Source organism: Chelonoidis abingdonii, chromosome 14, assembly GCF_003597395.2.
Source record: "Chelonoidis abingdonii isolate Lonesome George chromosome 14, CheloAbing_2.0, whole genome shotgun sequence".
Classification (NCBI taxonomy): domain Eukaryota; kingdom Metazoa; phylum Chordata; order Testudines; family Testudinidae; genus Chelonoidis; species Chelonoidis abingdonii.
Window position 1 is genome coordinate 3,704,457 of NC_133782.1, and position 12,956 is coordinate 3,717,412.

The 12,956-nt window shown below is 49.8% G+C and overlaps 1 protein-coding gene across 6 annotated transcripts in view; it reads right to left on the reverse strand.

Moving 5' to 3' along the window:
- Window positions 1–6,229: 6,229 nt before the first annotated feature.
- The window catches only part of PDYN (prodynorphin), a 31,032-nt gene continuing 24,305 nt past the window's right edge, over window positions 6,230–12,956 (reverse strand). For 3 of the 6 annotated variants that reach the window (XM_032766293.2, XM_032766295.2, XM_032766292.2), the window contains 2 exons: window positions 9,340–9,487; window positions 6,230–8,454 (listed from right to left, as the gene is read on the reverse strand). In XM_032766293.2, the coding sequence (XP_032622184.1) occupies window positions 7,795–8,454; window positions 9,340–9,468 (789 nt within the window). In that variant the 5' untranslated portion in view covers window positions 9,469–9,487 and the 3' untranslated portion in view covers window positions 6,230–7,794. Of the gene's footprint in view, window positions 8,455–9,339; window positions 9,488–11,646; window positions 12,318–12,956 lie in introns of all 6 variants that reach the window. The other 3 variants (XM_075072170.1, XM_075072169.1, XM_032766296.2) reach the window with 2 other exon arrangements.

The window sequence follows — 12,956 nt, forward strand, 5'->3', positions numbered from 1 at the left end:
GCTATGGAGCTCCAGCATTGTCGGGATCCCCTGTACAGCCCGTTTACAGTGATAAGCACAGCTAGGTCTGGGGGTGGCATGAGCCCCTAAGCAGGGCAGCCCCCTACATTCCATCTTGCAGCAGCGACTTGTCCCATTGGTGAATTAACCTGTCTGAGCAGTAACAGCCCTGCTCCCTCCTGGCTACTCTCCCAAACTGAGCCACCAGTTAACCAACATCAGCCTAAAACAGTGAACAGGTCCCCGGCACAAAGCTGCTTGCCATGCAGATGGTCCTTCAAGGCCCACTGAGCAAGATGGGGCTGTGTCCTCCAGAGCCCCTCTCCCAGCAGGATCCCCCAGCAGTGTCATTCTGATAGTCATCTGGGGAGTACGCCTGCCTGCCTGCTGTGTGTGTGGGGGAAGGGGGTCCACGTCCCCCCCAGGGAGCTGGGCCTGGCCAGTCTGCAGACTGGCTTTTAGTCCTGCCAAGAAGCACTGTTTGATTAGGTGAGGGATGTTAACAAGAACATAAGAATGGCCACACTGGGTCAGACCAAAGGTCCATCCAGCCCAGCATCCTGTCTTCTGACAGTGGCCAATGCCAGGTGCCCCAGAGGAAATGAACAAAACAGATAATCACCAAGTGATCCATCCCCTGTCGCCCATTTCCAGCTTCTGGCAAACAGAGGCTAGGGACACCATCCCTGCCCAGCCTGGCTAATAGCCATTGATGGACCTGTCCTCCATGAACTTATATAGCACTTTTTAAAATCCTGTTATAGTCTTGGCCTTCACAACATCCTCTGGCAAGGAGTTCCACAGACTAACTGTGTGTTGTGTGAATAAGTACTTCCTTTTGTTAGTTTTAAACCTGCGGCCTATTCATTTAATTTGGTGGCCCCTAGTTCTTGTGTTATGAGAAGGAGTAAATACACTTCCTTATTTACTTTCTCCACACCGGTCATGATTTTATTGACCTCAATCATATCCCCTTAGTCATGTCTCTTTTCCAAGCTGAAAAGTCCCAGTCTTTATTAATCTCTCCTCATACGGAAGCCGTTCCATACCCTAATAATTTTTGTTGCCCTTTTCTGAACCTTTTCCAATTCCAATATACTTTTTTTTGAGATGGGGTGACCACATCTGCACACAGTATTCAAGATGTGGGATGTACCATGGATTTATATAGAGGCAATATGATATTTTTGTCTTATATCTATCCCTTTCTTAATGATTCCCAACATTCTGTTCACTTTTTTGACTGCCACTGCACATTGAGTGGGATCGGAAAAGAGGCCAAACATGAGGTGCAAAATTTACAGATGATACAAAACTATCAAGATAGTTGTCCCAGGCAGGACTGTGAAGAGCTACAAAAGGGTCTCTCAAAACTGGTGACTGGACAACAAAATGGCAGATGAAATCAGTGTTGATAAATGCAAAGTGATGCACATTGGAAAACATAATCCCAGCTGTACATATAATGATGATGGGATCTAAATTAGCTGTTACCACTCAAGAAAGGGTCCTGGAGTCACTGTGGATAGTTTTCTGAAAACATCCACTTAGATTTATGAATATGTTGAATAGGCCTGGGCCCAGAACAGACCCCTGGGGGACACCACTATTTACCTCTCTCCATTCTGAGAATGGACCATTTAGTCCTACCCTTTGTTTCCTATCTTTTAACCCGTTACCAATCCATGAGAGGACCTTCCCTCTTATCCCATGACAGCTCACTTTGCTTAAGAGCCTCTGGCGAGGGACCTTGCCGAAGGCTTTCTGAAAATCTAAGTACACTATATCCACTGGATCCCCCTTGTCCACATACTTATTGACTCCCTCAAAGAATTCTAGTAGATTGGTGAGGCGTGATTTCCTTTTACAAAAACCATGTTGACTCATCCTCAACAGGTTATTTTCATCTATCTGTCTGACAATTTTGTTCTTTACCATAGTTTCAACCGTTTGCCTGGTACTGAAGTGAGGCTTACCAGCCTATAATTGCCAGGGTCACCTCTGAAGCCCTTTTTTAAAATTGGCATCACATTAGCTATCCTCCAGTTATTTGGTACAGAAGCCGATTTAAATGGTAGGTTACAGAAGACAGTTAGTAGTCCTGCAATTTCACATTTGAGTTCCTTCAGAACTCTTGGGTGGATACCATCTGGTCCTAGTGACTTATTACTGTTTAGTTTATCCATTTGTTCCGAAACCTCCTCCAATGACACCTCAATCTGGGACAATTCCTCAGATTTGTCACCTAAAAAGACTGGCTCAGGTTTGGGAAACTTCCTCAAATCCTCAGCCGTGAAGACTGATACAAAGAATTCATTTAGTTTCTCTGCAATGGCCTTATCATTCTTGAGTGCTCCTTTAGCACCTCGATCATCCAGTGGCCCCACTGGTTGCTTAGCAGCTTCCTGCTTCTGATGTACTTTAAAAAAATTGCTATTACTTTGAGTCTTTGTTAGCTGTTCCTCAAAATTCATTTTTTGGCCTTTCTAATTATATTTTTACACTTCGTTTGCCAGAGTTTACGCTCCTTTCTGTTTTCATCACTAGGATTTAACTTCCACTTTTTAAAGGAGGCCTTTTTGCCTCTCACTGCTTCTTTTGTTGTTTAGCCATGGTGGCTCTTTTTTGGTTCTCTTCCGTTTTTTAATTTGGGGTCTATGTTTAAGTCGAGCCTCTCTTCTACTGTCTTTAAAAAGTTTCCATGCAGCTTGCAGGGATTTCACTTTTTGCACTGTACCTTTTAATTTGTTTCACTAAACGTCCTCATTTTTGTGTAGTCCTCCTTTCTGAAATTAAATGCTACAGTGTTGGGCTGCTGGGGTTTTTTCATTTATTCCGTGTTTGTTAAACTTGAACTGTTTCTGCCAGATTTTTCCTCTCACTCTAGCTTCTGTCAGGACCCTCAGCTTTTGACACGAGACATTAACTAGCAGCCTGTTGATTTTTCTCTGTCCCAGACTCACCATTAAGGGGAGCTCACGTATCAGCTATTGGAGAGATCAGAGCTTGTTCTCACTGGCTAGATGGTGCCACCCTGCGCTGCTGTTTTTACTTGCAGGTCTATCCCATACTTAAGCATAGGCGGAAAGCCTGTAATGTATTTCTTTGGAGCAGGGTCTGTACCTCAGTCAGTCCCTGGATAAACTGACACAAGCTGTACTGGAAGAGCCCTTGTGGCCCAAGGAGCAATAATTGCTGGGGAGGAGGGTGGATCATTAACCATTGGAGAGGACAGTTCACTCACTGGGGGTAGAGATGGCTCACTAGACACATCTTCATTTTAGCTCCCATTACGCAACTCTAGGTTTAGACACACACACACCCTCTGCCTCCTTTGCATGTTACAAAGCAGCTACGAAGGCATCTCCAGGCCACAAGATAAGTTACCTGGCAGCTGCCAGCAATACCACTCTAGAGCACACCTAGGATGGAGGCAGGGTGCCTTCCCCACCAAGGTGATGCCCCATCAAGCATCCCCCTTGGAAAGAGGGTGGCACTGGGGTGTCCTGTGAGCAAAGCCCTCCTTCCCAGGGGCCTGAGCTGGCCACAGAAGCTCATTCCCTGGCAGACCAAAGTTCTCTGCCCCCATGAAACATACAACCCAGTCTGCAGCCATTGCTAAGCAGTACAGCTGCTACCAGCCCCCCACTACCACCCACCAGCCTCCAGGGTACACACCAGCCTGTCCACAGGTGCTGCAGGTCAGTGGTTACTAGCCCCCAGGCATGGCCCCAGCAGATAGAGCCCCAAGCCCAGAGTTTGTAAAGCAGAGACAAAGTGTTCCCCAAAGGGCTGCCATGCAAACCATCTCGAAAGACAGGCAGCATCTCAGGGCACCCTCGCCAAGGAGCTTCCAGCAGCATTAGCACCAGCAGGCAGCCTCCCCCTTTGGTGGCTAATTGGGCTGCTCAATAGAAGGAGTTGCAGGGGATGAAGAGCAGCAGGAAAGCCACACCTCTCAGGGCCAGCACACAGCATTCATCCCCAGCTGCAGGAAGGCACAACCTGCTTCAAATTGCATCCAACCAAGATCGCATAGGCACTTGGCACAATGGTGTCAGACACAGCAAAGGCCACCCCCATCTAAGCCTCATGATGGTTCCCAGGCCACAGCCAGCCTGCATGCGCAGCACCTGCCCTGGGTCCTGCAGGACAAACAGAAACCCAGCCAGGCCCTGGCCCTCCAAGCCCCACACCCCCCTGCAGGCCTCCCTCACTCCAGCCCAAAGTACCCGTGAAAGCCCTGCTGCTGTGCTCTGGAAGACGGCAGAGTCTTCTCCAGCCAGGCCAGGTTTGCTCTTCCTGGACATGGGCACTGAGGAGACCAGCTGACCCCAATTTTCTGTTAGCCCCACTCTGGGTAAGGTGCCTGCTGCCTTCTCTTTATAGCTCACCCCCCCCCCTCCTAATGAGCCAGCTGGGGGACAGCCCCACCCCCTCCCCAATTGTCAGCCCAGGCAGGTTCTCCAGGGTGCAGCTATTCTCTGCCTCTGGGAGCTGTTGGGGCATTTACACATACACCCGCCAGCTGTTCTTGCTGAGGGGGGTGTCCTGGGCCGCTCACGCAGAGGCCCCCTGCTCCAAAGCCCTCTTGCTATGAAGCTGTTGGCCGATGCTCCTGCTCCATTGAAGGTCATGGCAGCCACTTCTAGCGCTGAGTCACACCTGCTGATGAGCCCTGGGCAGCTGTTGCCATGGGAACTGTTTGTCAGCTTTACTCTTGTTTTCCAGGGGAAGGAGAGGAGGCAGTGTCTCAGGGAAGGGCCATTCCTCGGCAGGAGCAGGGCCTGATTCTGATCCCACTTAGCTGGGGTAAATGAGGACTAACTCCTCTGGAATCACCAATGGGTGAAAAACCAGGCTCAAGCTCTCTGAGCCTCCCTCCTGTGGGCCTCCGGGGGACCAGCTGGGAGCAGACACATGACACTGGGACCTGCTTAGTGCTAGGGGAGATAGAAGAATCCCTCCTTAACTTGTCTCACACTCATTATAATTAATCATTTGCACTTATGCTGCTTGTTTCATCCCTAGCTCCATGTATCTGGAGAAGTCTCCTTAGCTTTCTGTTGGCCATGGGGCCCAGGAGACACAGGTCAGGGGGTTAAGGGTTTTGCTCCGGGCTGCAAAAGGTGAAATTTAGCCCTGGGGAAAGGACTTTAGAGAGATGCATGCAGTGTCTAAGGTTGGTGCTGGCTGGCTGCACAGGGCTGAATTTCAAACAGTTGCACAGCCAGGAACTGAAGCCAGGTTTCTTGCCTCCCAGACCTTTGCCCTGCCCAGTACGCCACATGGTCTCCCTTCATCTACTGCAGCTCCTGCCCTCCTGACTTCTCCTGCAAATTGCTGGCTTTGTTGTAACAATGGCTCTCCCAAGGAGAATGGCAGGAGACTGGGGGATTGTCTCTGCTGGGCAGAGCTCTGCTCACCTGCAGTCTGGGAGCTGCAGTTGGGAAGTTTTTGGCATGGCTTCTTTCAGAGCACAGAAAGCACCAGGAAGAGGTGTGTTCTCAACAGACAGCAGCATCGCCTGCTGACCCGAGTGGAATGATTGAGTGGGTTGAGGAGGTGGGTGCGACTGGGCGGAGGTGGATCCATGGGGGGTGGGCCCTGCTGTACAGATCAAACCTGTCAGGAACAATTACCAGCTCCCAGTCCGATACCTACCCACCCATTCGGACTGTGAAGGGGGCGAGGACCCGCTGATATTTCCCTTGCCCTGATGTGTAGGTGAGAGGCTGGAATTATTATATTTCTAACACAGACACATTTTCAGATGGGAGTAGCTCTTCCTCCCTTATCCTGGATGAGGGTCATAACTCCATGAGTTCTCTATGCTTTGTGTCCCTCTGTACGCCAGCGCTTCATGCCCAGCCGAAGCAGGGGTACTGGGTATTCATTGTTTTCTTTTCTGTATCCTTGTCCTGGCCCCTGCTGCTCCCCTCCCTCAGCTGAATAATCCGAGTACTCAGCAGTGAATCTAAAAGCACCCACATTTGCTCCATGCACATAAAGCAGGTTTAGGGCTCACTCCTGTGAGATGCTGGCTATTCTCCCAAAGGAGCCATAGTGAGAGGTCGTCTAGTCCAGCCCCTGCACTGAGGCAGGACCAAGTACACCTAGAGCATCCCTGATTTCCAGGGCTTCTTCCCCAGAGACCTATGTAGCACTGTGATAAGCCCTCATCCTGGCCGGCCCCCACGCTGCGGACAGATGCATCACCAGACACAGACTCATTAACATCTTTTTATTTACCGTACAGAAAAGGAAGGGGGTGAACATGACCCATCTCAAGACAGACCAAACTTTATTTCTTCTTGTAAACATAATAATGAAAAGTAACCAGACTCCGAAACAATCTGTACATTTCAGAACAGCACAAGGGAGCAGGTAAGGGCCGATGGAGGCCTGTGCTCAGCCAAACAGTGCATCTCAGGCAAAGTCCAGACCTCGTCTATATTCCTTTTCATAGCTTTCATCTAGTTTAATTTCCCAATTTTGCCCATGGTTGGAAAAGGAAACAATGGGCCAAGCCCCGCCCTTTCCCTGCCTCTGTCTCAGGGTATTTTTGTTGGCCTGTTGCAATTCAGCACTAGCTGGAGGATGGAGAACAACACTGATGGTTGCAATGAGAACCCCATGATGAGCCAAACTCTCAGACATGGCTCCTCACTGATTTCTGTCATTGGGTGTGGGAGCGATCCCCTGTGAGCAGAGAGAGAGAACGGGGACAGCTAGCATCAGTCTGTGCTCCTAATTATTTGCACCTGCAATTCTGTGCGCACAATCACTCCAAGGCATAAAGAACCGGACTGTGCCAGCAAATCTGGCAGCACAATACCTCCATTCACTCTGCTCCCTTAATGACTGTGTGCATAAAACCCCAGGTGACAAACGAGAGGCTGACTCGGGTGCCTTCAGAAGTGCCACACTGTTGTGATTTCATCGCTTCATTAGGATCATGCTTCTCTTGTGTGTATTAGAAAGGGTCACAGCTGTGATTTAGCTGGAATATAATGAAGTAAGTCAGGATTCTATAGGGCAAGCCCACCTTGCTCTCCAGACAAGATGCCTTCCCGTACAAATACAGGTCCCTCTGGGAGACACTGGATGTTCTGAGCAGAGGCATCTGAATGGACAGACTAGAAGGTAAGTAGCAGATGCCTCTGTTTCCATTAGAATATTTAAATTGGAAATGCCCGGCAGCACCTGGTGCCAGCACTGGGGACCTTTGAAAATGGGGTTCCACTGCAAAGAACTACAGCAGTATGGTTCTGATTTGGAGCTAGAGCCAAACTCCCCCAAAGCTGGGAGGCCTTTGGATCTGGAGCTCTGGATTGGTCCGTGATGAACCAAAGGGGCCAGCCACCGAGTTTGGATCCAGAGCTGAACTTCCCAGCGTTTGGGGTATTCCGACTGAGCGTTTGGGCTCATCGTTAAGGATCACAGGAGGGATCAATAGTCAGTCATCTGAGACTTAAAGGAACCTGCTTTCGATACAGCTGAACTAAACCCATAGCTGGGCTGATCGGTTCGGTACTAGAAACAACAGCAGGTGCAAGTCCCAGAGCTGACAGAGACAGAAACTGAGGAGGAACTTTGCAGGTTGCAATCCCTGCCTGGCTCGAAACATCTGGTTCTTCAGGGAAGCAGCAGCAGAGTGGTGCACCTGGGTCTCTGCTCACAGGCTGGATCTGTGTGTGATGCCTGGGATGCTTGGCTGAGCATGGGAGGGCGATGTGGTTTGGGAGAAGCGATGCAGTCCATACTGGAAGTATTCTGGCTGTAGGGGGGGTTCTATAGGTCCAAGACCTCCCCAGAGTAGGCGTTGGGGTCCTTGTCTGACCGCGTTGTCACCTTGAACTGGCGCCGCAGGAAGCCCCCGTAGCGCTTCTGATTGTCCCATTTGAGCTTGGGGCGGATCCTGCGCATGAAGCCCCCGTAGCGCTTGTGCAGGTCCTCCAGCTCCTGCCCCTCCCCCTCGGGGGCCAGCGCTGAGCTTCTCTTGGGGTACTTGCGGAGGAAGCCCCCGTAGCGCTTCATCTCGTCCTTTAGGTTTCCTTCCTCAGGCTCTTCGCTGTGGTCGCCTGTCTCCCTGGCCTCCAGCTCTGGGTAGTCCTCCGCCACCTCAGAGGCTGCCCTCTCCCCCGGCTTGCGGAAGAAGCCACCGTACTTCTTAGTCATGCTGCCTTTGCTGTGGGCGTTCTCACGCAAGAGGGAGAAAATCTTGTTCTTGTCCAGTTTCTTCATGAAGCCGCCATAGCGTTTGACCAGGTTGCTGGGGAACTCGCCGGGGATGGGGCTCCCCTCTGGCTCTGCCTTCACCTCAGCCTCCAGAGGGGACAGGCCCTGGCCCTCCACCGCCACCATCAGTGGGGTGAGGAGAGCCAGAGCGGTCTGGCACCTCTCCCACTCGGCGCGGAACAGCAAGGAGCCCTGACACTCCAGTGAACAGATCTGCAACACAGCAATGACAGCAAACCCATAATACCTGCCAGCTGTTCCCAACCACCAGGGCTCTCTCCAGTACCCTCAATAGGGAGGAATGATGTCTTAGGATTCCCCTTTCCAGTCCTGGAAGGGACTCTAGCTCTACTCCTTGGGATCCCACCACATCCTACCTTGTAAGAGCCTGCATCCCACCACGCTGCAGTGGACGGCTGAGTAATCTGGTCCCACAGTGGGAAGCAGATGCTTCCACACCTCTAACCTCCAGAGCCAGATACAGAGAGGGAAAGGTCGTCAGAGATCAAAAGGAGCCCCAGCCCCACGGCCCTGATTCTGCATTGCGCGGCACTTGGGATCATCGTAGACACCAATGCAAAGTGGGTGTGAGATGCTGTCACATCAGACTGGTAGCTTTGACACAGACTTTGCACTAGTGTAAATGACTGCACAAAGTGCAGGGCAGTGGAGAACTGGGCCTGCGTTGTTGTTCTCTGGTCTTTGCTAGAGCATGCAGGGTCCTGAGAGCAGTTATGCTCTCGGTCCAACCTTTCCCCAGCTAGCAGGACCGGCTACTTCAGCAGCCCTGCCACTGCCCTATACAAGGTAAGAAGAAATGCTCACGTTCAGCTAGATTTCAGAACTGTGTGCACAAAAGCACATTAGTGTGCACAATTACTGCAGTTGCACACACACAACCATGGCAACGGCACCCCCAAATCAGGCATGCAAACACAGATGCGCAAGTCTGGAAAATCTGAGTCTTTGTAGAGCAAGTGTTACCCCAGACGGAAAATAGGCTAAAACAGGGGCCAGTTTGGATACAGAGCTCGTTTTATCTGAGCTCCAAAGCAGAGTTTGCTCCAGACTGCACCTGACATAGGACCCAGCACTTACCAGGGGACTGATGGGCTTCTCCAGATCCTGGGTCTGCACGGCACACATGGAGCACTGGGCTGCACAGTCTGCAGAGGCGGAATGAGCCAAACCCATGCAAAGAGCCAACACCAGAACCTGCCACTCCATTCTGCACAGTGGGCACTTCCTGCGGTGAGGAGGGGAGAGAGAAAAACCACTGATCTTTCACCATCAGATGCAAACCCCAGGCAATGGGTCCCCAGCACTACCCTCCCATAGCCAGGGGCACCCACAGCACTTGGACATGGGTGAGCCCACTGTGGGGAAAATTCAGTACTTGGCCTGGGAGTCCCCCATGAGTCAGAGATCACAGCACAGCTTCCAGAGCAAAAACTATTGAGCCAATAGGAGTTAGAAAGCAACATGCCCCAGTCAAGGCAGGTGATGGTCGCCCGAGAGAGGGCATTGCATTGATGTCATACTTGCCCTTAACCAACAGTACCTACGTATAGGCGATCCCAAGGCAATGGAGCATGGGGCACAGGTCTGAAGTTCCTCACTCAAAGTGACTTGCCTGAGGTCACAAAGACAGTGTGGAGCAGAGCTGGGATCTGAACCCAGATCTCCTGAATCCCTGTCCAGTGCCTAGTCTGTGAGGCTTTACTTCCACGCAGCCTGTCCCAGAGAACACCCTCAGGCTGCCAGTGGAAGGGTGGGGTTAGCTGTGACCTTGCAGCTTGTGCTTAGCATTGCACGTTCACATTAGTCCCACAGACATGCACAGGAAATGGCTGCCACTGGGCATCAGCACTATCCTTGAGGAATTTCCTCTAGAGGCTGTTGAGCTGCTTTACAGGTTGCAGGGGCGTGAGCGGCATCACCACTGAGATTTGCTCTGAATGGCAGAAAGGGGGCGTTTGCATCTCTGATGCAGCATGAATGATGATACAGAATTGCAAGATACGACTTCAGCGAGAAACATATAGGCATAAACACACCCCGCCACCTATGTGCAGACATAAACAGAGGCACATGCACACGTGCACACATGTTCCACCTAGATGTCTCAGAGACCCTTCACTTCCACCCAGCTGGTAAGTTTTGCACATGTGCCTAATACACAACTTAGCCCAGAACTTCAGCTCATGTAAATGAGCATAACTTCATGGAAGTCAATGGAGCTAACTCCGAGCTACACGAGCTGAGAATCTGGCTTTTTGACTCCAATATGCAGTAAAAGCTGTGTTATTCAGCACTTTATCAGCTGGAAAGCTCTGTTAGCTGGCATTTCTGATATCTCCCAATACAAATCTTCAGTCTAGTAATGGGGACGAGTATACTGCCCAGCACGTTATGCAAGTCAGCAAGATGGTATCGGGGATTTATTCAAAAAAGCAGCTTCCAGGGTGTGTCAGGATCATTACAGATTCAGCCCAATCTCCTACACCTTCTACAGCTACAATGATAATTGAGGTTGATAATGATGACCCTGTGGCACTGCAAGATCCTGAAGTGCCTTCTGAATCATCAAAGAAAGATTAAATTATATTCAGTATAGTTTCAGTGTTAAGTGTATTTTTAGTGATCTGGGTGTACACCATGCACTGCCCACAGTGATATGTAGTGTCATCAGATAACCTACTGAATAGAAAACTTTACCTGTCTACACCTAAGTGCTTCAAGAAACCAACCACTCTGCGGTGCAGTACTACTGCTGGATTGGTGAGTACCTGTACACTATTTTATACTTCATTCATTTTCTCATATTCTAACTCTTTGAAAATTGGTATTCCATTGATAGGTAGAACTCTTAGTTAACTGGAATATTTGATTAACTGCCCCCCCATCCCCCCAATACGCTGGATACCAAAGTTCTTACTGTATTTAAGGAAGTCCTAGCGCGCCTGTGTACATTTCTGACCTGTCTCTCAAGGTTCCTAATGTCCTGGGGACTATTTCAAACATGCCTGCATACAGCATGTTTCTCATCAACAAGACCTTTCCAGTCTCATCAGCTCGTGGAAGATGTGGGTCCTGCTCTTGTAAATGCTGTTCAGTAACCTGTTCCTCCCGGTGCATGAGTGAGAGCAACTCAAACACATTTATTCTAAAGCCTTTTATTTATCATTTTAAAGAGATTCTTTCTTAATCAACAGCAGCATAAATTTCTCTGCAGTATTGTTGTCCCTGCACTACCGAGGGGCTTAGAGAGGGTGAATCACTGCTTCTCTCACGTGGCCTTGAAGAATAAAGGCAATGAAATCCACAGCAGCTATTCACGAAAGGAGAGCAGGGGGAAGGAAGAAATTCAAGGTCTTTGCATTATCCAGTGATGGATGGCAGTACCTTTCCAATGCCCACTTCCTCAGTTCCCAGCTGCAATGAAAACTTCACACTCCGGTCTTCTTCCCTACGGGCGTTGAGCCTTCAGAAGGAGGAGATGGGAAGAGATGGAGTTCAGGAAACTAGGCTCTGAACCTAACCTACCTCCATGTCACATTTTGGATTCTTCATCCATCAAATGAGAGGCCACACAAAGCACTCCTCTCCCTTTTGGATCTATGTCCAATCGCGTCACACTCATGAGTGAGCAGATAGTGCAGCTGGGCCATGACACATGTAATTGGCTAACAGCACCAGCCATATTAGTTGGAGATTTCCACCCCAGAGACACCCTAGAAAGATTCCCTAATGGCCTGCTAGTGCACCCTGTCCTCACCACAACTTTCTTCCCTCACAATATTCTGCACCCCCCTAACACCTTCCTTCCTAAAATCTAGTCTTCTGTACCTCCCCACACACACACACACACACACAAACCCCATGCCTCCCAAATACCCAAACTCAGCCTCTCCCAGGGACATGCATTCAAAGCACTTACACCCATCATTCCACTAGGAACAGAATAAGTGGTAACTAAACAGGACCAAAGTGAGTCTTGCTGTGGAGTTCACTGGCATTGCATCAGAGAAGCCGGGAATTTGATGTGATGCCTTGTTCCTGCCAAGATTCCTCTGCTAATAGAGAAATGGGCGGTTGAGGATGAAGCAAAATGCCGTTGGCCTGTGGAGTGAAGGTGACTGGTCCCTACACCCCTCGACAAGGAGAAAATAAAGTCAGAGGTGCTTTTATTTTCCAACCAGCAGTGAAGAAGAGGCAGTGCAAGAACTCAGCCTGGCACAGGAATATGCCATTTAACCCATGTTGCCTGCAACGCAGGCCAACCCTCACACTTGCCATGAGATTACATGTGCCAGCTACTGTCCCCGTGCCCCTCCACTGCATGACACCTAAACATCCTGGACTAAGCCATCTTTTTCAGAGATTAGAAGCACAGCAGGTCACACAAGCCCAAGATACTGGGAACATCTCGACTCCCAACTCCCAAACCTTCATTCCTGGGATCCCTAGGTCATTATTTGTTTATGTTCAGTACAATTCCAGAAGTACCCATATGAATTAGGAGCCTAAGTTCCATTGACTTTCAATGGAATTTAGGCACTTTTAAACATTTTGCCCCTTGAACCACATGTGTAAGAAGTTTAGTTGTCTCCAAAACATGCTTAAGCAGAAAATTAGCCACCAGTTGTCCCCTTGCTTTATTGTGACCATCTGATAAATGTCCTGTTACCTTCTTGGTCCCTTTTGCCTCCAGG